We start from the raw sequence: 24,327 nt of genomic DNA, 5'->3' as shown, positions 1-24,327 counted from the left end.
CAAGGTCAAATCACTGAATGCCCTGAATTAATTTAGGAAGGGGTCGATAAATGTTTTTACAAGTTCTCTTGCTACAATCAGCATGGCCTAAGGAGCATGGCAATGTCTCCATCCTATTTCCCATTTGGCCGATAATTCACTGCCTTGATTTGAAGCTACAATGTCTCTGCTGTGTAATTTAATTTCCCAGAAACACAGTTACTTATGAACACAGGCCTTGCGGGGATGTATGTAACTAGGATCTGTGAGCCTACAAAGCACTGCTCCTGCACTTTTTAATATGAATGACAGCACTAAGCAGCATTCATGTCATATTCAGGAAAATTTCCACCTACAGGGCCTGATCCAGAAAGACCTGAAACGATATCCTTGTAGTACAAACCACAGACACATCTGACTGCTTTATACAACATCTTTCAGGCTAATATTTGCCATGCTAGGTCTCAGCCCAGAAAATAAATCTGTGCTGCTTATTCTGAGTTCCTACAAAATGAGTATTTTTCACTTATCAAGCACTTTAGATACTCTTTTCAGGTGCATGAATTTTCACCTGTCTAAAATTTTAAGTGGTATCCTCAACTTGGACTTCTTGCCACACCATTTGGATCCTACCATCTGGAATCATCTATAGTCAAGGCCATCTGCAAAGCCATAACACAGAGCCCAGAAGCTTACCACCTCCACCACCACACCCCAGTTCTCCAAACAGTGTCCCAAACTCCCGAGTCCAACACACGAAAAAAGTGCTGGCCTGCCAGATCCTCAGCCTGGTGTCCTCAAAGGACATTCAGAGTCACTAGCCAGAATCAAATACATGAAAGTAAAAATATTTTCATCATAGAAAGGTGCAGGTGGCACAGCACAAGTGTTTTTAATGTGCATGTGCAGTTATCCATGTTCTTGCTATTTTAGTATGTCATCACTCAACAGACCCCATGGGATGGGGGTGCTGGAGTTTGGGAGAACAGATGGAAACTGTATTTTTTAGTATGTGTGTGTCCCAGACGTAACATAAGAAGTGGTGCTGTGTCCTGATTTGCTTTCTACAAGAAATAAGGGAGTCCCACAGAAAGGATGGGTGGGAGATGGATAAGGGCTACCTGCAAGAAGGGAGGTTTCTTCATATTTTCACGGCAAGTGTGAGGATTATGAAGCCTTCTTCCTCCGACCATTTTATCTTACATAAACAGCTGCTCTATCAAATGTGCCTGACTAAATCATTAAAGCGACCTAGAACACCTTTAACCAGGTCTCCCTCAATGCAGCTGCACTCTTCTAGGCATCTACAGGAGTCCTCCTGCTACCAAACACACACCGTTGTCCCACAGCGGGTAACAAGCCCTATTGCCCAAAACAGAGATGGGAAGCACTGCTCTTTCTTATCTGGCTGCATGCAGTGTTATGGTATTACTCTGTGCAGCAAAAGACTTGGTCTCTGCCTTCTGTGTATCAAATGTTTGGTTCTGTTATTAAGAGAGCAGAGGAGAGTAGAAAGGAGCAAATACCATAATATTGTTAAGGTTGACTTCCTCGAGGTCAGGATCATTGCTTTGTATTCGTTTCAGAGTTTCCTCCACATCCGTTGAGTTCGGTTCCTCATCAGGAACAGGTTTGTACTGTGTGGGCTTAATCACACCTGCAAGTGAAAAGCAAGACATGTGAAACCAAAAGCACCCTGAGCAGCAGCATGTTCTCTTTGGGTGTGTTTCTCCTCTTCTAGAAGCCGTGTTGGGAGAAGGAAGTGTGACCTGACAAACAGACGCAAGATAAGAGATTGAAGAAGCACTTGTGAGCTCCACCTACGCTCACGTGCATCCGGAAACACTGCCCAGCACTGGGGCCAGCCAGCACAGGACAGCCAGTGCCTGCTGCTACAACCTCTCAGGGTCCAAAACTGGGTGATGGAGGGCAGACCGCCTGCGTGGGGCTGCTCCCTGGGCTGTGCTAGCTCTCGGATGGTGCCAGGGCAGTGTCTTGAGACCGCGCTCACTCACATAGGGCAAGGATGCCCTGGAGATGGCCCCAGCAACCACAGGCTGCTCTGACATTCACGACTTCAAGTTTCAGCCTGAAAATAATTCCCACTTTGCCTCTGCTAGCAGCTTCAAAGCCAAACACTGCAACCCGCTAACACTCTAAATCACTTACTGTTGAGCCCTTCTTTGTTCACAATAGTGCTGCTTCCCAGTGCCTCATAGTACTGCTGGTTACTCATCAAGGTGTGCATGCCAAGGATGGCTACAGAAAAAGAAAAGGAGAACACAATGTGAATTATTGCAGGGTCCAAAGCGAGGAAAAGAAGCATACCTGCCATGCTGCCTGGAATGGGCGTTGGTAGTACATTACCTTTCCCTGTGCAAGCACAGAACAACATAAAAACTTGGGACCAAGCCCCCCAGCTGTCATAAATACACAACAGGGCTCAAATGTGCTCACTTGTTTATTCCAATGTAGCATCATTCATAGGAGAAGAGGAACATCATTTTGTGGACAACAAACAGACAAACAGCCAAGGTTTCCCAGTAGCCGACTTGATTCAGCATTGCGCAAAAATAGCGAGGGGAAGACAATAAAAGACAAAAAAAATGCCATTGGTAGGATTTAATCTAAGGGCTCCAGTCCAGCAGGAGCCTGCACATCCTCACCACCCTTGGTCACCTGGGCATGTGCCACACACTGCGACAGTCCAGTTTTTGAGATGAGCTGTGCCCCACGCGGAACCAAATCAACCCCAGCAACACACGAGATGACTGTCCTGCAAAGCGTGGCAATGCACATCATGTTTTTACTCAACAACAAGTGGGGGTGGGGGTGCTTTGAATTGATCTTTGTACACTTGGAAGTTGACATTGTGAGAAGCTAAAGCTCTGCTGCCTCAGTTGAAATGCAGAAAGTGAAGGTATGAACAAAATTCAAAGACTGTAAGAGCCCAAAAGCCACACTTGTGCCAATTTGTGTATCTCAGGCTCATAACTGCAAAACCAATATGCAAATGCATATTGAAATGTGCCCAGGGAGGATCTGATGATATTGTTGCCTGCTGCAAATGAGCAGGGGGAAGCCAGTGGCTTAGAAACATTTGGGCAAAGACTCTTGTTTATAAAAATAATGCTGCTACTCACAGAAAGTTCATGTTTGAAAATAAACTGTTTTTTTAATAAACTTTTTTTTTTAAATAACTATACGACTTTCTAAAGAAAAATGCAGACATGTGAGTAATTGTTACAAACAGACACATCTGAACAAATCTTGACCTTCACATGGGCACAGTGGTTAAAATAAATAAAGGACAAATCTCTCCCCAAAATTCAAGTATGCCACTGCAAAGGCACTTTGCTTTCCAGTGAGCTGCTCCTCTTATGCTTGGTTGGCACCAGTCCATCACCATTTCCTCGATGCTTTGGCCAAGAAGGGCTGGGAGTTGCAGGAGAAGGCTATCCCTGAGGCCCATCACATGAATGGCATCTGTTATGGTGACAGCTCACGGTGACTCCAGGTCTGGGTTGCATGGGCAGGACAGCCTGCAGCAAAGGGTGTCAACAAACACCACTGTCCACTTCCCCACACTCCCTCAGCATATCCCTGGTTGGATTGCAGAGAGCCAAGCAGTCTCTGTCTTAGAAGTCTGAGTGAGGCTGGGCATTTTGAGTTTGCTTGTTTGTATCTAACCATCCCTTTTCTCTGCTGTGTGTCTCACAGCTGAAATTTTCAGGAGTGCAACACAGCTTGGAAAAGTAATTTGCAGGCCCAGCATTTTGTGGACACACGTACACCCCAAACACAGCTTATTCTGACAATGAAACCTCTCCACCAGCCAGGACTGTGAATATCTGGACTGCAGACAGAGGGAAAGATCTGCTGTTACGACCACACAGGGTTTTCTGGGGCTAGAGTTTGTGCTGGTAGACAAGAGGGACCCACTATTTCTAAGTCTGGTACTTGCTGTGTATTGTCCAAAGGAACTCAAACAGAACAAAGGCATCCCATTTCTGCCTCTCCCAGCTGACCAGAGGCACTGGAGCCCTTCCAGGACTTATTGGGAGCCACCCATGAGAGCTATCCTACTGGCCTTGCCAAAGAAGGGATCCAGCACACCATGGCTGACAGCGAGCCCTGCTAAACAGGCAGGAGCAAAACGAGCTCCTGCTAAATGAGCCCCGCTACACAGACAGGAGCAACGCTGCCACTGTCAATATTGAGATTTCAGCACAGCTTGTATCACATCAGTTCTCCTACTGCCACTTCAAGTGTATTCTCCCAACAATTGCAGAACAAGCTGCCCCAAACAGCATTTCTCTGTGAAAGTAATTGCTGCACGGATCTGGAGCTTGGAAAGGCAGATTTTATAGGATAGGGCTTTACAGGAATCTGAGAGTACAGTAAAAAAGCAAAACTCAGAGACACAGTGCTTGGCCAGGGTACATATGTTGGAAGCTTTAATGCAGAAACACATTTCTAAGCCTGAATATGATATTATTATGTAGAAGATGTCTAGTCGGTGTGGTTATTCTACAGGCTATCTTACAGACTTCTGGCAAGGAGGATACTGCTAGGGAGTATGGAATTCTGAAGAAGACAGAACTGGAAGAAGCAGCCAGTAGCACTGAAATCCTCACCGACTGCTAGACCAGCAGGGGACATGTGAGCTTGGTAAAGCAGCAAGGGGGTGTTCATATGCTTCCTTGGCCAAGGCATATCCTATCCCAGTCACAGAGCTAAGTCCATGCTACTGGCTTCAGCAAGATACCAATATTGTCATTTCTAAAGTGGCAGGGCAAGGAGGCTTGCAGGGGGTCACCACCACTCAGACAACACTGCCCGAAAAGCAGCAATGGGACACTGCTTGAACTTATCGAGCATGGAGGCATAAAACCCTCAGAGAGGGACCGTGCCTGTCTTTAATTTGCACGGGGCTTGTTTAGCCTGGTGAAGAGCATGCTGTTGGGGCTCGAACAGCACCTGCAATTGCTCTGTCCCCCTCTCCAGCTCGCTACGCATTCCAACCTGCTTCTCAGTCGTCGTGAATTACACCAACCTTTTAAAGCTGGATTCCCCCACCACTGAGCTAACACTCACAAAACTGACTGCACAAATCACAAGAAATCTGTAGCTTTAAAATGTGTTAGAAAACCTCTTTAACAAACAGCAGCCCTGAGCGTCTGTTGAAAGACTGCTCTAATCTGACAGCCTCTTTAATAGGTTGCACAAGAAATCCACATTCTCACTGGGTCTGCTTGATTGTTTCCCAGAGGTTTGGCTTGAAGAAAGCTGTGCTCCTGAAGGTGACAAGCTGAAATTGGCAAGATTCAGTGGCAGAGACAGGAGAAGAGATCAAAGAGCACACTGTTCCCTTGATAAATCCTTCTTCTCCCTCCTGAGCTTTGGTCCATGCTCCTGATTAAATCACATGGGCTGAGAGGAACTTTAAATATACACTTCTTTTTTAACAAAGAAACAAATCCTGTCAAAACTGACAGCATTCAGATAAACTGCAAAAAGCTTAATAGCTCATTTCTCACAAAAGAAAAAACAAAAAGAAACTAGTAGTCGAACAACCTGAACCCCAATTCATGTGAAACTACTTTACCAGCAATGTCACAGAGCTCTGCATCAGAGGCATTAGCAAGGGCTTCCTCCAGTTCCGGCTCCAGAGTCACACTTTCCAAAACAGGATCCATCGGCTTCTGCTTGGGGATCCAAGCTTTTCCTATAAATGCAAAGTGAGGTCACTCTCAGTATAGCTATAGCACCTGTTTCACAACTAGCTGTACAGATGCATTTCCGTGGGGTGAGATTTGCACAGTGGAAAGGACAGAGGGGGCACAAGGACCTAGAGAAAAATCAGAGGAGACACTGAATCCCTTCCCATAAGCTTGGTCCGAGTCCTGCTGCGATACGAGCCAGGAGGCACCTGCCAGACACCTCCAACTGTGGAGCTGGACTCTTCCAGAAGCACAGAGGGCTGCATCTACAAAAGCCGAACATTATTACATTTGCACAGGACGATGACTGTTCAACACACAGCACTCAGAAAGCCACACACAGCCTGACCCTGCAGGACTTCACTTCTTTGAAGACTGCATAAAAGGGATGGAGATTTCCCAGTGCTCACCTCGGCCAAGAAAGGCCAGTGGCCCAGATCCAGCACTGTGCAGGATCAGTCCAGCCCCTGAGACAGCTCCTGGTGCTAACTCCAAATGCATGGTGGCAAGGCAGGTGGCACAGTAGTCAAAAGAGGGGGGAAAGGAGGCAGTGCAGGGGCCGTGGCAGCAGGCAGAGATAGCAGTCGGTCGTCCAGCGAGCACACAGGATGCAAGAAGGAGCAAGGCTTGGGGCTGCTGGTCTGGCTCAGCGCTGCTGCAGAGGACAGTAGGGCAGGGGGGAGAGACACAGAGGGCATGCCAGATGGAGATCCCCCTGCTCTATCTCCTGGGACAGCAACAGGCCAAGGAACAGGTCTTTTCCCTACAAGTCAGAGGAGCAAAGCAACAGGTACAGCCAGCAACGCAAAGCTGCCATCTCAGCTGCTTGCTTGTGGCCTTTTCCTAAGGGGGGCTGCCCACACGGACAAGGGGCTGTGCAGCCCGTGACGCAGCTCCAGCCCAGCTCCGAACGTGGTGGGGTCCCTGGTGCTCCCCCACCCTGTTGCCCAGGACGATCACCGGGCAAGCCACGACCCTCTCTCTGCTGGAGCCGGTTGCATCCCAGGGAGGCATGGGGCAGCAGACAGCGTTCATGGCCCTGCACGGCTGCTCCCAGCTCCTCACTGCTCCCATTGCCAACAGGTGGGCAGAGCTCTTTGTGGAGGCTGAACAGGTCAGGTCTGAGATTTCACAACAGGGCACCTACCTGTGACCGCCCCTGCCACCAAAGAAAAGAGAGAGTCTGAGGTGTTGTAACACACCATGGCAGGCAGCAGTCTGCTGGGTAAACCCACTGCTGCTGCAGGACAGGAGGAGGAGGAGGAGGAGAAGGAGAGATCCCAGAGCATTTCGGAGCAGCCCCCTCCCCTGAAATAGTCCAGGATCCCTGCAGAGAGATAGCGAGTGCAAAGCTCTTGGCCTGGCATGCCAGCCAGGACTATTTTTGTCCCCCCTCTGAAACAAGAGTCAGTGGCACCAAAGGGGAGAAACAAAGATCCTGCTGCTCAGGGATGTGCAGAAACAGAAGGGGCTAAATTTAGCCTCAAGGAAGAAGCAGCTGCGCTTCGGGCTCCCCCAGTACAAAATGGAGGCTGCTATAAACAGCCTTTTGCAAAACGGCCCATCTCCTGCCGGCACGCTGCCACCCTGACGAAGAGGGCAGGAATCTGCCTCCTGGGACACAGCTGCTCCTGCAAAAATAGGCAGAGCATCACGTGTCCTGCAAGGCCAGGCACCTCCTGGGTACTCTGCAGCACAATGTCTGGGGAGGGCTGGCCCCCTCAGCTCTGACTTGGTGCAGAGACCCAGAACCATTGTCTCGCCGGACACACGGCTCGGCAAACTGTACGCACTATCTGGTCAGTTCAGCAGGGAACAGGAAAAACAGGGCAAACTTAATTCTGCGGTCACACAGTAACTCCCTTTGACATCTCAGCGTCATTGAAACTTCTGGGGTTTAATTTAGAAAGTTCTGTATCTCAGTCATGTTTTATTACAAGTTTGAACTTTAAATTAAATGGTGCATGCAAACACAGCTTTACATATCGTAATACAGCATGTATGCACGTACCAACTCCTACCCTGTCCAGCAGCATGGCCAGGGAGAGCACCTCCCATGCCAAACTAGTAAATCACCCTCCAAACTGCAAACGTGGTGATTTATTTCCAGCTCTGCCACAACTGTGAATATGTAATTTACCATCTCTGGCTCACAGTCAATGTAAAATAGTGTCTTCACTCAGCAGCATGTTACAAGTGAAAATATGCTTAATGTGTTTGAGATCACATCAGATTGAAATATGATTAGCTCAGACCAAAAGCTGAAGACTCAGAATGCCTGAAATACCTCTGTCTCCTGCAGAGCACTGCTTCGACCTGCTGGGCTAGCCAGGTGAGTAGCCAACACTGGGCTGGTGTACGTCTGAAGTTGTTAAATCACTCTTCCTGACAGCACTCAATTTACTCTCTTCATTTACTTCCTTGAAGGAGAACTCAATTTTTGCTAAAAATACCACCTCCAGTTTTATTAAATGGACAGATTTAACACAAGCTTTTTCTCGGAGAGGCACATGGATCAGTAAGGAGGCAGCTTTGAGAAAGACCTCAACTGGAAACATGCTCACATGCCCATGTTTCATGCACTTCCTTTTTGATGTGGGGCAACCAGTAGTGCAAACAGTGTACAACCAGATCTTCTGCTGCTGGGGGACCATGGTACAGAAAGAGACACAACAGCAGAAAAAAGCTGCTGAGAAGCTCCTGGAACCCAGAGGCAAGGACTGACAAGACCATGTCCCATGTCAGATGATATTCAGAGTGATAATGGGAGCAGAAAAGTCATTTTGATAATGGGGCATGTCCCAGGAGAACAGGAAAAGATGCCAGAAGGAGAGGAAAGAGAAGAGGTAGAGCAAACCCCTTGCTCACAGGCCCCAGAGCCACGCAGAGCAGGGGTGCAGCAGCTGCCACAGGGTATGGTGCAAGAAGACAGACACACGCAAGCTGCAGGAGACAGGGAAATGAGGCTGGGGTTGTCAAGAGGTGATGAAGACTAGACAAGAACTGTTGGGATCATTATAGCTGAGGGGAGCTGTGGAGTTTCTCTATACCAAGATGAAGTTCAGAGTTGTCGTGGTTTAACCCCAGCCAGCAGCTAAGCACCACACAGCCGCTCACTCACTCCCCCGCAGTGGGATGGGGGAGACAATCGGAAGGGTGAAAGCAAGAAAATCATGGGTTGACATAAAGACAATTTAATGGGTAAAGCAAAAGTCACGCACGCAAGCAAAGCTAAACAAGGAATTCATTCAGCACCTCCCATGGGCAGGCAGGTGTTCAGCCATCTCCAGGAAAGCAGGGCTCCACCATGTGTAATGGTGACTTGGGAAGACAAAGGGCATCACTCTGAATGTCCCCCCTTCCTTCTTCTTCCCCCAGCCTTTATTGCTGAGCATGACGTCATATGGTGTGGAATATCCCTGTGGCCAGTTTGGGTCAGCTGCCCCAGCTGTGTCCCCTCCCAACTTCTTGTGCCCCCCCAGCCTACTCGCTGGTGGGGTGGGGTGAGAAGCAGAAAAGGCCTTGACTCTGTGTAAGCACTGCTCAGCAGTAATGAAAACTATTATCAACACTGTTTTCACCACAAATCCAAAACATAGCCCCATACCAGATACTATGAAGAAAATTAACTATCCCAGCCAAAACCAGCATAAGAGTGTAGGGAGGGAGCATGAAAGGCAACGGTGGAAGACAGAGCACAGTCTACAGAGCTCACAGGAGGACAGGACAGAGGAGGAACAAGAGAGGACAGAGGATGATGTCTTCCCCAGAGCTTGATACAGCTGCAGCGGGATGCGGATGGAAAGAGACTGCACAGTGGTACAGTCTCTGTCCGTCACTTAACAATATATCAGGTGGTACCCAAATCAGCAAGCACATGGACCTCTTGGGCACACCCCAGTTTATTAGCCCCCTGGGCTGTGGCTAGACAGCAGAGATAGCAGATCCACCACTCCAGTGGTGTCAAAATGAAGTCATGCTTAGCAAAGCAGGTCAGACACAACCCTGCTGCTGTGTACCCACTGTGCCTGCATCATGACACGTTCAGTGTGGTGCAGAGGATGACCATACCTCTCTTTTCACCCGTGAAAGGGACCAAGTCTTCTCTGTCTTTAACATCCTTCGCCTGCTTTTCTAGGTGGGCCATGAGCTCCTCCCTTTTGAATGGGCCAGTTGGCAGCTTTTGTGTCTGATCCCGCTGCCTGAGTCCTGCTGGCAGCAATGCATTCTAGGCACAGAGAGGAGAAACGTGGGTTATCTCTGGAGGCCACCATCCCCGTCCACCAAATGTTTCCCCCTCTCCACTTTCCTCATTGCACTGTCTTTCTTCCACATTGCTGGACAATTTGCTTCTCCTTGTGTCAAAGGTTATCTCCATCCAACCCCACTGATTCGCACATCATCTAAGACACATGATGCTCCTTCCCCCTTCTAATTTCAAATGCTGGCTCCGCTACAAGATCTCCATGCTCCCAAGTGGATGTTTCTCTACAACAGCAGCTCCAGCCCTTTCTCTGGGGGCTCTCAGCCATCACCTCCTGCTCCTCCTAGCCTCTTCCCACACCCTCACCATTTCTGCTGCCTCTTCACAACAGTCACAGCACCAGAATCCAGCTGCTACACTCAACCGATCTTCTCCTCCTTCTATGTGTCTGAGTGCCCACACGCCCCACATGTCCCAACAAGAATCAGTTCAGGGAAATCCCATGGTCTTTCACAGAGCAGACCAGAGCACCATAGTGGTCTCTTCTGCCTTTCATGATCCATCACAAAACTACAGGCAGGGTCTCACAGAGAAGATCACTCCCTTGCAGAACAAAACCACTGTGAACCTTTTTCAATTTGCCTCCTTGTTATTCCATCAGATTAGCCACCATGGGAAGTTGCTTTGTGCCTGACACATATGGCACGTAAGCACCTGCTTATATTTAAATATAGAACAGCCTTAATGCAATAAGTAAGACTATTCCCAGATTTGACACTAAGCATGTTCTTTAAAGCTTTGCTGGACAGAAGTCAACATTTACTTTTTAAGACACCCAAGGTGATTTTGAACAAAACACTGATTCTTCCATGCCCTCCTAATAGAAGTAATACATTATAATTTAAATCTGTATCAGTGGAAAGCCTGGGAAGGAAAATGACTAACAGGAAGCAATTAGACTCGGGCAACCTTGGAGGGCAACAGAGGAGAACTGTGCTAATGCACAAGCAGGGAGGCATGGGAAACTGCTTGCTTCGTTGGGCTTCATGCTGTGAAAGGTGACCATGCAATCTTCATGCTTTAACTCCTGTACTCAGGCTACACCTCTACTGACAGACGTTCGCGATTATTTTACCCTTCTGCATCTTTCACAGATGCAGAGTCTGTGTCTTCTGAGACACCTGTAAGAAGCCCACACACTTAATCCTGGGAGCCAGCCTGCCACCTCTTAATTATATTCCTGTGTTGCAATTAAAAATACTGATGATGCAATCTACACTGCCCATCATTTCCCCCAGAAACACTAACTGCATGCTGCAGGAACAATTTCTCACTTGGCAGTGCCCAGCCTCATCATCTAACATCCCTGTAACCCAGAGGCCTGGCAGTTGGCTCTGCACATCCCCTGCTAGGGCCACAGGACAACGTTGCCTCCAAAAAGCTTTCATTGTTTGCCACCAGCAGGCCCAGTGTTTTCATACGTGCAGCTCTTACTGATGTTGGGAGGTTGCTAAAAAGCAATTGTCCCATTTTGCAAAACTCTGGGATTTGTTTTTCTGCCTATATGGAGGAAAATACAGACCATTTGAAGTTTGCTATGGAAAAAAATCCAAACAACCCACAAATCCCAAAACGTTCCCTCCAAGATGGCCTGATCAGAAGCAGAGATCCAGTTTCCTCAGGTTTACTGCCCTGCACTAGCACTGGCTCACATTTGTGCTGCAAATCGCAGTGCTCATCACACCGGAGCATGCACGCCAGGGCAAGGGCAGGGGAGTATCACAGAAACAAAGTCCCACATGTAGCCCATGCTTGCGATGGCAAAACTGCTTCTGCTCATCTGCGGACAGCCTCTTCCATCCTTGCACACTGAGTACAGGCTCTGCAAAGGATCTCACTTAAGTACAGATTAGTAATGCAGCCCATTCCCCCCAACAACTGAGACCTACCACCTAGCAAATCTTGTGTAAAAATGACTTACGTCAGGATCCAGCTCTTCCAGTTCATTCTCTAACTTCCTGAGCTCCTCCTCTGTCAGAGCTCCAAGAATCTTGTCTTCATCCAGGTCTCGGTATTTTTCTAGCTCCTTTCTGTAAGACATCTTAGAGGTGTCTCAACAATCTCACTTTTATGCCGAAACAGGACCTGAAATTAAAACAAGAAGCATAACACTGAATATGTGAAACGTGACACTGTACCCCAGTTAGTTAGGGAATGCTGAATACCACAGAGTTGCAGAATATTTATGCTTAAAGGATGGCTGACTTCAAAGCCAGGTCAGATTGCTCAGGCCCCCTCCATCCATATCCTACATGCGAGTAATGGCCCATGGTCATGAGAGCGGCACAACTTCAGCAGCACATTGCCCCATCAGAGACTTACAGGGCAGCACTGATGAAGTACTTTGTACGGGATCCTGGCTAGAGATGTCTTCTCCAAGCAATGCCAGATGTTAACAAAGTGTCCTAGGCATTTATTTCCTTGAAGGACAATAAACCACGAACCATAAAGTCTGCAGCTCTCATGCCCTTACAAGCCCCCAGTAACACCTCCCTGCACATGGCACTCCAGATAATGTTGCCACCAGGTGGGAAACCAGATTTGTAGCATCACCGAGTACCTCTGAGCCCTGCAAACCTCCACGAGGCTACAGTGCACAGTGCTTCTTCCCATGTTTTAAAGCCACAAGGAGATCAGGAAGTATTATCCACTCACGTTCAGAAGGCTGCCAGTTAAACGTGCTGTTCAGTGACCCACCTTCCCTGAGACAACACGTGTTTGCACTGCTGCAAGCTAAGCAGCTGATCTGAGTGTTACTGCACATCTAAACCAACTCTTCAAGAAGAGAAGTGGGAGTAACGTACTAAATGACCTATCCGGATAATCCCTGCTGACCCAGGGGTTTGTCCCATGTCTCCTAATATAAAATGCCATACACAATCACACACACAACTGGACTTCTGCCAGCTCTAAAAGACTGTAGTAGACCTACTACGAAGGTCAACTTGTGTAAAATATGCAGTTGGGTTAAAAATACACTCACTACAACACACAAGAGTGTATCCAACTCTGCTTTTTTTGCTGAAAGTTTCCTTCTGTTCCATAGCACTGTCTGTACATTTACATTTTTTTGGTTCAATTTTTGCAGAGAGTATTGAACTGCAGATAATTTAAAGTGACTTTTGCTAGAGTTTAAAAAAAGGTTTGCTATTCTTTCAAGTGGCATTTACATTAAAATAACAGCAAGGCCTGTGCATTTTTCAAGGAGCTAAACATCTTTTGAACTTCTATAAATGGCCTCTTTTCAGCTCCTGTGGAGCGCCAGAGCCCTACCCCAAGTCACATCTCTCCAGCTTTGCTCATCCTCTCAGGACAGATCATGCTCTTATGATCGCTCTTCATTAGCGGAGAAGTCTCTTTATACAACTTACAACACAGCTGCTGTTCCAGATAGGAAAATTATCTTTAGCTTGGTCACAAAAGGGCACATTAACGCACACATGGCTCAACAGCAAGCCCTTAAATTTAGAGCTGTCACCTGGTCAGACGTTTGGTTTCCCACTGGTGTGATGGCTATTCCTGCATCATTCGCATTCCTGCCACTCGCCACTTAGGAGGTGGAGTGCCAGGAGACTGTGCCTCCTTGATGGGAGGAACGGCCCCCCAGGCTCCCACAGCCAGGAGCTGAGAGAGTGAAAAACAGCTTTTCATCGGGCTGGTTTGCTCCGCGCAGCGACCGTCAACCTGTGGGCACCAGGGTCAAGGGCAGCAGGAGGAAGCACGGGCTATGGGGCTTGGTGGGTTTGGCTACGCGAGGCAGCGGGGATCCCAGCACTCCTGCGCTTTGCCAGTCCCCTGCAGCAGTCAGTGCAAGGCACCTCAAGCTGCGAGGCTGATGTGCGGCAGCCATTCAGCTGTGCACCAGTCAGGCTAGAAGCCACGTCCAGCAGCTCAGCCCCAGCAAGGCTGCCCTTCTGGTCGGCGTAGAGGAAAGCAGAGCCTTTATCAAAATTACCTATGAACAAACGCTTGTCATCATATCAATTATTATTACTCTGATGCAGGACATCCTAGAAAAGCAGCCTGGACCCAGACCTGGAGATGTGCTGTGCTACTGCGACCTTAGATTGAAGTGCATGAACCATGACTCATCTGTATTTCATACTCAATTTTTAGTTTTGACTGTTCTGCTGTGGGAGGAGCTGGAGCCAAGAGCAGGCAGGAAGGCAGAGGATAACCCACCCCAGGCTGCTAAATTCCCTGTAATGGCTTAAAATACCCACACCTGCCATGCACATGGCAATCTCCGTCTTGGCAACATGGGGACGACTACTTCCAGAGGCAGTCACTGCCCCCACCTAGCAAGGGGTAGCCTGCAAGCGGCGGCTCGGCTGGGACCAGAGCACAGCCTGCGCAGGGCTGACCTTGTCGCCTCCCGCCAGAAGGACGGAGACCGTCAGCACCGAGAGGCGAAAGGCAGGACAGACGTCGGATGTCAGCACGCAGAGGCAACGCTTCTGGAAAATGCTTCAGGTTTCAAAGCATCTTGCAGAGATATGAAGCCGGGGCTGCATATAGCCAAGGCCCTGAGGGTTGAGGACAGGTGCAGGGAGCCTGCTGAAACACAGCTGAAATCCCCGCGGGGAGAATTTAATTTGCTACGTACCCCAAACAGAGCTGCTGGGAGGGGACAGTGCCCTCGCAGCCTCGCCGATGCAGGCGGACGGCGCTGACGACTTGCACAGCTCCCGCAGAGAGTGTGTCGGGACAGCTAGCCGTGCCCGCGGCGGCAGGACATTTTGTACCCCTCCCCTGCCCGCCCAACGAGCTGCGTGAGTTCAGCATCACATCCTCCAGCACAGCCCCCAGGACCAGTACGTTCACTGGCTCTCCCTTATCTCCACATCCCAGGCCTCTTCTACCCTATCTTGCTAATGAGTGCTGGGAGAGAAAGCAAATAACCTGTCTGCTGTAAATGGCAAGAGGGCTTTGTACTGCCAAAAATAAGAAAGCAGGTAAATTCTGCCTAAGTATAATTGTTTTCAGTTACACAACGTGCTGAAACACCCACCACCACAAACAGCTCTCCCTGACCTGTGCTAGGGTTCAAGCATGGTTTAACACATGTCCCCCCCACACCTGCACTCCAAAAAGATTACAAGATCCTCCAGCACAACTACAATATTATATCCAAATTCTAAACTGACACATTTCTGGACATTCAGGAAAGTGTTAACCCTAATTCACCACAAATCTGCTCCATCAAATCTATTCTTAATGCCTTCCTAAGATGGTAGCTTTCACTTCTTGCTATTTTTCATTAAACCTACCAATACACTTTTCATTCAATCAAAGGAGGAAGCATCACAACAAAATATATATGTAATATATAGAGACGCTACAGGACTGACACTACTACAACTTTAAGTCCTCAGAAAATTGAAATTCACATGGACTTATCAAGACAGCAAGATACTAGGTCTCATTGTCCAAAGTATTCATCAGACACATGAGAAGACAGCCCAAACATTTGCGCTTGGTAAGTCTGAAGAGCACACAAGTTGGTATGCATGAAGACCAATAAAAAGGTTCAAGGAGAAAAATTAAATCAGAGGGGAGATGAACATACACCATAGGTCATCTACAAGGAAGACTGTTTCTGTCATGAATATAAGAAAACAAAACAAAACAAAAGGCAACATCTGTGATTATGAGAGGGATGGAACAGTTTCTTTCTGAAGGGTCCAAAACTGCTGAACAGACAAATGGATGTTGTAGAACAAGTGAAAATGAAAAGCATCCCATGCAACACTGGAAATACTCCTTTCATTGCTCTGCACCGGCACGGCCCCCCGGAGCACTGTGCCCTTTCTGGGGCATGGAAACCCAAGAGCAGCACCGACCTCCGCGCAGGGAACCAGCGGAGACCTGGGAAGGTGTCCCACACGGGACAACTGTCTCCCGTCCACAGTGGAGAGCAGGCACGGGGACGTGGTCATGCTCCTCAGGTGGGCAAGCAGGGAGGGCAGGAGCCTGGCAGCAATGGGCTCGGGCTGTGACAGGCTGCAGAGCAGCACAGGTACCACCGAGTTGGAGGATCTGCAGGATCATCCCTCAGTGCTCTGACAACCCCAGGAAAAAGAACAAAAGAGAAAGCGGAACTGGGTAAAGTGACAGAAACAGCAGCAAGCAAGAAAAATTCCAAGAAAACACAAAAATGTGATAGAGAAAAAGACTGATTTCCCCTGTGTGCTGTGTAACACGGTGTGACAGTGGTCTTGCGCACGCTTGTGCTAGGAAGCCTGGCCTCTAACTGCACAACCTCTCACATGCACTAGCATGCTAACAGCAGGAAATTACGGAAAGCCCTTTTCTTTTCATACGTACATGGGGAGAAAGAGCAACTAACCTCAGCACAGATACATGGCTTTTTCAGTGATAAATTCTGTTATCAGTCCAAGCCAAGGCCAATTTTGGCATTTCGTGGCAGGCTGCAGCATGCAGCTGTCACTTCCACGGCCACCGGGACTGCAGCATGCAGGAGGGTTTGGTGCATCCCAAGTCACCAGCCACACTGAAGTGCCAGCAAAAGGCAGAGGACGGGAACTCAGTGTACTCTGCACCTGATGAGAGCCATGGCTGAAAAAATTAACATCCCCTGCCTGAGACAACCCTCAAATCTTCTGGGAAACTTTTCCAGTGCTTTGAAATAAAAAAGCACACCGAGGGCTTGGCTTCTGAGATAAGGAGGCAACCAACAAGCATCACCAGCATAGATATCAACAATTCTTGGAAAAACTGCCAAGTTTGAAGGCAGAAGGCTATTCAGGATGAAAGCTGTTTTTAAGCAGCACCGGAGGCAGGAGTTAACCTCGTGAGGGATAGCCTGGCTCGAGAACAGTTCCTATTTGACTCATGCAGGGTTTTGATTTATGAGATTTTTTCATAGCTTAAGTATAAACCTTAGTCAAAGTTCAGAGCTATTATTTTTGCAGTATAAAAATAACAAACCAATGTCAACCAACCCCTCTGTAGTTGCTACAATTTCTTTTTTCTTTTCTTTGACTTTTAGTGTAACTTTAAAGATAAACATCAGGGCTTTTTTGAGAAACTATACATACCTCAAGTGACCATTTCCTATAAACTCAAGAGCAGTTAAGTACTTTCTGTGCATACACTTAGACCTCAGTGAATCACCCAGGTGTAAATCCAAGATGCATGCTGTGCAGATGAAAGGAGCAAATCAGCTCCAGCTGGTTTCCTAAATGAAGACTGTATTTTTATGTGGCCTTTCAGTCCTCTGATAAACCTAAAGCCATTAGCTAACTCTAATGAAATCTCATACAGGACTCAAACCCTAATTTCTTGTCAAGCTGCCCATGTGTGCAAAGGGTCCGTCAGCACAGGCGTAATGTGCAGCAAGCCTAGGCACCTCCTTCAGCTGACAGTCAGGGAATGAAGCTGGGGCATTTGCAGGGACAACTAGGAGAAGGGGGGGTACGAGAAGCACTTGGAGAAGGGGGAGCTGTTACAAGTGGTAGAGCTGGGGCAGACACAGCAGGGATGTGGGAATGGAGGACATCAATCCACCAAAAAGTGAGTCTCTGCTGGTTCTGCCACTCATGGGACAACTTGCGAACCCTGGGCTTGCCTCCCAGCATACTTGGGGGCTGGTGTGCAAGAGCCTGACTCCACAGCTGCCCTGCTGTTTGAGTCACTGAGCCCCCCAACATCACCAGTTCCCAGGAGTTTCACGAAGAGACCAACAAATTACAGCCAGATCCAGTAACAACAGAGGGAAAGATGCACATCAGCTGCTTCTGAGATCACATCTAAAAACGTTAAGTCTATGCGAATTTTGCAAAATCCAGTAGGAAATCAGAGCAGAGCACAGGAGGAGCTGGATCCATCCCCAGTGCCATCACACAGCCTTACATATCCAAAGTCTTGACCTCTGGGTGCTTCCTATCACTGGTTACCCTGGCCATGAGAGAAGTAAATGCAGGTGTGCTGGTACAGGAATGCTTTCCTTCTAGTGCACAGGTACAAACGTCACAACCGAAGACAGTAGTTCCTTCTCTGGCAGACACAACCAGAGCCCAGCAGCAGCCTTGCAGGTGACCACATGCCCTGTACCTGCTGTACAGGCATTCAGAAGTTCGCCCCATTTCAAATGAACTTACTTTGTTCTCACTAAACGTGAAGTCTTTGGCTTGGAGAAATGAAAGGAAGATAAATATCTAAAGCCATTCCTTTTAAGGGAATGGTCTCCAGCACACTTTTTGTAGATTCTTTTTTAGGCTGATCTCATTTTCTCAGCCAGAGAGGAAAGCAGCTTTTTAACAAGCCATAAACACAGATCCAGACTGTAGCATCAAGTGCTGTTGGTCTGCTTGGGCTCTGGATCACCACCTTGAATGTACAAGATGTTGAAACATCTTGTTACAGCTACAAGAGACTTCCTATAGACCGTGCACTGAACTTGCAGTCCAAGCTGCACTAGAAAGCATCTAGCCAGGAGATCCACAGAGGTGGGTATTCGCCTCTGCTTAGCACCACTGAGGCTGCAGCTGGATGCTGCATCCAGTTTCATGCTCCCCAGAAGACAGCTCTTGAGAAGCTGAAGAGACTCCAGTGCAGGGCCATCAGGATGGGCAGGAGGCTGGGACACAGGAGATGCAAGGAGAAACAGAGGGAACTGGACTTCTTCAGCCTGGAGAGGGGAAGGCTGCAGCTGGATCTAATGGCAGTCAGTCATCTGCTGCCTAAAGGGAAAGGATTTCTAGAGAAGACAGAACCAGGCTTTCCTTAGTGGTGCACAGGGGAAGGACAAGGGGCAATGGGAACAAGTTGCGGCAAGGTGAAAACTCCTTGCCACAAGAGTGGTCCAGCCATTGGACAGGGACCAGAGAGGTGGTGGGATCTCCGTCCTTGGATAGTTGATGGTCAAGTGGGAAAGGCCTTGGGCAACCTGATCTAGCTCTGGGGCCAGGCCTGCTCAGAGGAGGACACTGGACTACGAAATCCCAGAGGTCCATTCCCATCTAAACTTTCTGTGGCTTGGTCTCAGAAGATTGAGCAGGTCTGTCCAACTGTCCAGGTTCCTCCTCTGAATGCCAGGATGTTACACACAGTGGGAAATGGGCTCCACGCTGGTCCCCTACATTTCACAAAAACTTGTTTTCTGCACTCACTTGATTTACCCAGCTGAAGCAAAGTCCTCACTGCTGTGATTCAAGTTTGAATTCTCACTCTAGTTCAACACAAGGGGGGTTAGCTGCCTTCCCCTGAAACAAACTGTTAAACCACCATGAGCTCAGACCCAGTTGAAGGTCACCTTGGCTAAGCCCTTTGCTTCTGCAGCATGAGAGTGAGTCACTCAGCCTCCAGGAGACCATCATCTTGCTTTGCAGCTTTCTCATGCTGAGAAGCCCTTGAGCACCTTGCAGAGTAGCCAAGCATCATCTTGAACGATTCTCAATAAAATAAAGCACACATGGTAGTTGATGTCCCCAGTTCCTGCTCAGTGAGCAGTGCCCATCAGGCATATCTTCATCACTTAGCCTCTCCACAGCATAGCTGGGCAGTGTCAGCACCTTCATGTCCTGGATGAGAAGAGCAGACAGAGAAAACACAGGGGATGCTCCAGACAGTGAGAAGCTCTGTCATGTCAGATGCAGAAAGCAGAGCTCAGCACATACCCTCATCTGTCCGGGCAAGCCACCCATCAACTAGAAAGACTGAGGCCCTCTCAGACTCCCTGCAAGAGGCTCATGCCTAATGAAATCCAGCAGGGAATCTGGCATCCTTCAGGAAACTCACACTTCCCCCCATAAGATCTGGATTTCCTCTGGTTTGATAAAAACCTCACAACCAGCAGCCATTAACCTAAGACTTACTGAAATTCATATTTGAAAAGAAACATCTGGAAGGAGGCGTTTTGGATCTATCAAAGCGCACCGTGACTTCTGCCCCTCTAAATGACACACCAGCCACACAAAACACATAATGCTATCTGGACTTATCGTCACCACCCAGAACCCTACAGCAATGAACTTCAATATACCATAGACAACACTTACTGATGCTTCATTCCCATGGGCATCCTCATGCCAGTGCTGACAGTCCCATCCTTGCACTTGACATCTCCACAGCAAATGGCTTGTTGTCTGAGGTCATGCACGCACTAGGGAAAGCTCCCCGTGCTCGACCAAAGTTACCTCTCCCTTCATCCACTGGTGCTGAGGGAAGTCATGCTGGTTGCACTCTCCTGGACCCTCCTCTCTCCTTGCATGCCAGGAGGTGCAGCTCACCCAGGTGCAGCTCAACCTGACACTCAGAAACTGCCTGTATCTCCTAGCCCTCCTCTCCTCAACACTCCTGCAGCCTGCAAGCCACGCAACTCAATACTGGCTCTTACCAAGCACTCTTTCTTATCAGGACCATCCAGCAAATAGCCTGGATGTTTGGTGACCAGGCAACATGTAACAGGGTCAAACTCTGCCAAAGCCCAAATACAAACCATCCCAGCTGTGTCTCCACTTTGCATATTTTTAAGGCACACATTTGTAAACACAGTTATGTGTTCTTCTATTTGGGGGGAGGTTCTCTCATGCACCTGGCATGTACTTAATTGCTTAATTACTAAACCCTACGAAAAGTGCGTGGGCACACTTGAGTCATTAGAGACACCATGCACTCAGTTCCTGCTCTGTAACTCGAACCCTTCCACTTGGAAACTTTACAGCCAGCACAATCTCCTCTGAAAAGGGAGCCTGGGTTTCTTGCCTGAACTTCTGTTAGTCCTCGGACTTCTGCTCCTCTGGCACACTCCAGTTGCAAGGAACAGCTGAACCCTGATGGATGCCATGTGAACACAGGAGCAGAAAGGCTCCTGTCTTGCACTGAGCAGTGCCTCAGACCCTTCAACAGGCAATGGCAACGTCCTGTAAAACAGAGGCCCTGCCACACTGCCCGGAGCAAAGCACAGCAAGCTGTTAGTAACACACCTTCGTCTGCCTGTTCCTGATCCCATCCTACTGCTGGCACAGCTGAAGCAGAGGAAGTGAAAGTGAAATGCTCCATCAAGGTGCAGCTAATAAGCCCTACATAGGTTGATGCTTAATGAACACTGGAGCAAAAGGAGTACTGTTCCAGCAGCAACGAGCATATGGTGTATGCTGTGCACTAAATCTGAATGAGACATTTAACAGAGGTGGGACCCTCACACACTCCTCTGAGGCCTGAAGAAACAAAGATACCACTTCCAGCTGGTAGAGCTACTAAACCACACAGTGCTGGAACAGGGCAGAGCTCTGGGGAAGCATCCCCATAGCCCTGTTTCCATGCTTCCCCCAGGGCATCTGCTACTGGATGCTGCCAGCCAGAGTATACTGGGCTGGACAGACTTTGGTATGACCCTGGATAGCCTCTGATAAGTGTTTATCTCATTCACCATGAGTGAACAGGAAATTCACAGAAATTTCAGAACAGAAAACCTCCCAGGAGGGTGATGCAGCTCTGAGACAGGACACCAGGCAGGTGGGGTCTCCATCTTTGGGGGTTTCTAGACATAGGCCATATGAAGCCACAACCTCCTTGGCTGACATCTGCTGTGACCTAGGGATGGACTAGAGAACCGCTGAGCCACCAGCAGTGCTGGAGTCCTGGGACAAAAAAACATGTGGCTGTTTAGCAACACAGAGCCATGGAACACAATTTTCATCTCCTGTTTCTTCCAAGAGTCTGGTAATTTTACCAAGTAAATATGTTTTGACTGCAAGTCCCTGCCTGGAATGGAGAAGTGAAGAGAGTCTTCCTAGCTCATGATTAGCAAACAGCTGTCAACTACAGAGGAAAAAAATCAGAAAGCAGATCCCAGCCTCCTCCCTTGAACTGTGCTGGGCTTTCACAAAAACTCCACATGCCTGGAAAACACTGAAGCAGCAAACAGAAAAGTAAAACAGTTCATCTGCAAACATTATATTCAGTAGCACGTTGCTCTAGAGGATGGAGTTACACATCTAGCAACAGGGGACAGACGCTTTCTTACAAAAGGATCATTCAGGATCTTTTGAAAAGATAAATCAAACTGTCCTTTGGGTGAATGAAAGTAAAACACAGGCAAAGGAAATCAGTAATGAGATAAACCAGGCTGTCTCCACATCTGTTTGACTTTCCAAATACACCAAGCAGGAGGGGAGGCAGCAACATATTCCCAATATTACGCAAAAACCTATTATCTGGAGAAAAGCCAGCAGACCATCACAGCTGAGAAATGTGTGGAGAAAAGAACAAGATGAGTCAGGCTGGAAAACAAAGCAATGCTGAAGGCGTGGTGGTGGTGGGGGAAGAGCCCTGACAGGAGGAAAACAGAGAACTTGAAATGAGCAGCAGTGAGCACACAATGCAGTGTCCTTGTTGGAATACCTGAATGCATGTACATTAGGGCAACAGAGGCTGTCAAGAGACAACAGCACAGACTCTTCTACACCACTGTAAAAGGCATTCGGCTCCGGGCACCATGCTGCTAGCAAGTCAGTGCTTGGCTTTAATGTTGCGGCCCAGCTCCTCCTTCCGAGGGGACACAAGATGAAGGGCTCACTACCATACACTGAAGTAGGAGCTTGCATGCTCAAAACCTTGTCTAGTATTCACTCTACCGGGTAGTCTGAGAGAAGGTGCCACCTCTTGCCGCAAACCAAGTCTCTTTGATGAGAAATGAGGAATTCATTCTTCACTCCTGTGCGAGCTGGCAGGTGACACATGAAGAAGGGATTTTATATATACCTAAAAATAACCTCAGCCACATGGCTGAGCACCTTTCTGGCTCAAGGCCCAATATCCAAGGAAAGATGTAAAGCAACTAGAGGTAGGGCAGCCGGTCCAGAAGGGGGGCAGTGGGCAACAGGTTCTGCCCGCAGACCATCCAGGACCATTTCAAAAGCAGGAGCAGATAGATGGGCACGTCCGGATGGCACGGGAGTGTGGGCAGAAGCTGTGTCCAGCTGTGTGAAGGAAAGTTATCTTTGAGATAGGCAGCGCCTTACAAGCAAGGTGGCGACTAATTCAAGGCGGTCAAGTATGGCCATGGAAAATACACCACAAGGACTCAAGGAATCCTCCCCCCCCCGCCGCGCTGATTTCTACTTTTCCCGCACAAAAGCAGCGCAGCTTTCTATTGATCCATCCCCCGGAGAACCATTTCCCAGCAGAGCTCCCGGGATTACAAACGCCAACAGCGGTCAAAAAGAACTACCGGCGCCCTTCGCCACCCGCCCGGCGCGGCGCAGGCCCTTCTCCGGCACCTCCCGGCGCTGCCCCGCGGTCCCGGCTCGGCCGCGGACACGCGTGAGCGGCGCCGGCTGCCAGCCCAGCGCCTCCCCCGCGAGCTCCCGGCTGCCTGCCGGGGGGCAGAGCCCCCCCCGCCCCCCTCCCCGGGGCCCGGGGACACCGGCTGCCGCAGGGCCGGCCGGCGGCTCCGCGCATCCCGGCGCGGCGCTCAGACCCCCCCGGGCACGGCCTCCCGGGCAGGCAGGGAGGGAGGCAGGCAGGGAGGCAGGCAGGGAGGGAGGGAGGCAGAGCTGCAGGCAGGCAGGGAGGGAGGGAGGCAGAGCTGCAGGCAGAGCTGCAGGCAGGGAGGGAGGGAGGGAGGCAGAGCTGCAGGCAGAGCTGCAGGCAGGGAGGGAGGGAGGGAGGCAGAGCTGCAGGCAGAGCTGCAGGCAGGGAGGGAGGGAGGCAGAGCTGCAGGCAGAGCTGCAGGCAGGGAGGGAGGCAGGGCGCTGCAGCACCCAGGCAGTCACCCCTGCGCGCTGCCGAGCGCACGCAGCGCGGAGGCGGCCGCTATTTATGTCGAGCCGGTGCCGGCCAAATATTCTGCCCAGATAAGGGCCGGGCCGGGCCGGGCCGGGCCCGCCACCCCGCCGCCCGCTTACCGCACCCGTGAGCCGAGCCGAGCCGAGCCCGGGCGGCGCGTCCTGCCCGCGCCGGCTCCGCCGCTGTGGGGGGCGGGGGTCCGGCCGCAGCCCCGGCCCCAGCCCCAGCCCCAGCCCCGGCTCCGGCCCCGGGCCCGGCCGTCACTCAGCGGGGGCCGGCCCCGTCGCCCCTCCCGGCCGGGAACAGCTGTGCCGTGCCCGGCTGGGCCCCCGCCCCGGGTCCCGGGTTTGGTCTGTCCTTACCCTCCGCCCGCAGCCGGGCGGGCAACCTTGCACCGTCCATCCCCAGGGCGCGGCGGGCGCTGCGGAGGAGGGCAGGGCTGCCCGGGCGGCAGCCCCGAGCGGCAAGGGCAGCACTTGCTTCCAAAGGGTCTCTCCCGCTTTTAACGATTGAGGCAGGCTGGAGCCTGCCTTTTGTCCCGTGGCGACTTCCTTCAGAGCGCCGAGCCGGGCGCCGCGGCGGACCGTCGCCTTTTGGAAGGCCCAG

The 24,327-nt window shown here is 49.8% G+C and overlaps 1 protein-coding gene across 7 annotated transcripts in view; it reads right to left on the bottom strand.

The window, feature by feature from the left end:
- TMOD1 (tropomodulin 1) overlaps positions 1-24,327 on the bottom strand; it is a 30,557-nt gene extending 6,230 nt beyond the window's left edge. For 2 of the 7 annotated variants that reach the window (XM_069776552.1, XM_069776545.1), the window contains exons 1-6: positions 23,841-23,978; positions 11,888-12,051; positions 9,774-9,930; positions 5,588-5,707; positions 2,149-2,238; positions 1,506-1,636 (exon numbers count right to left, since the gene is read on the bottom strand). In XM_069776552.1, coding sequence (XP_069632653.1) covers positions 1,506-1,636; positions 2,149-2,238; positions 5,588-5,707; positions 9,774-9,930; positions 11,888-12,007 — 618 coding nt within the window. In that variant the 5' untranslated portion in view covers positions 12,008-12,051; positions 23,841-23,978. Of the gene's footprint in view, positions 1-1,505; positions 1,637-2,148; positions 2,239-5,587; positions 5,708-9,773; positions 9,931-11,887; positions 12,052-12,621; positions 12,752-14,330; positions 14,355-16,315; positions 16,503-19,982; positions 20,307-23,840; positions 23,979-24,083 lie in introns of those variants that run through there. The other 5 variants (XM_069776548.1, XM_069776547.1, XM_069776550.1 and 2 more) reach the window with 5 other exon arrangements.

Source organism: Haliaeetus albicilla, chromosome Z (genome assembly GCF_947461875.1).
Source record: "Haliaeetus albicilla chromosome Z, bHalAlb1.1, whole genome shotgun sequence".
NCBI lineage: Eukaryota > Metazoa > Chordata > Aves > Accipitriformes > Accipitridae > Haliaeetus > Haliaeetus albicilla.
Note: the sequence above shows the minus strand (reverse complement) of the source record. Positions and strands in the feature narration are given on the sequence as shown.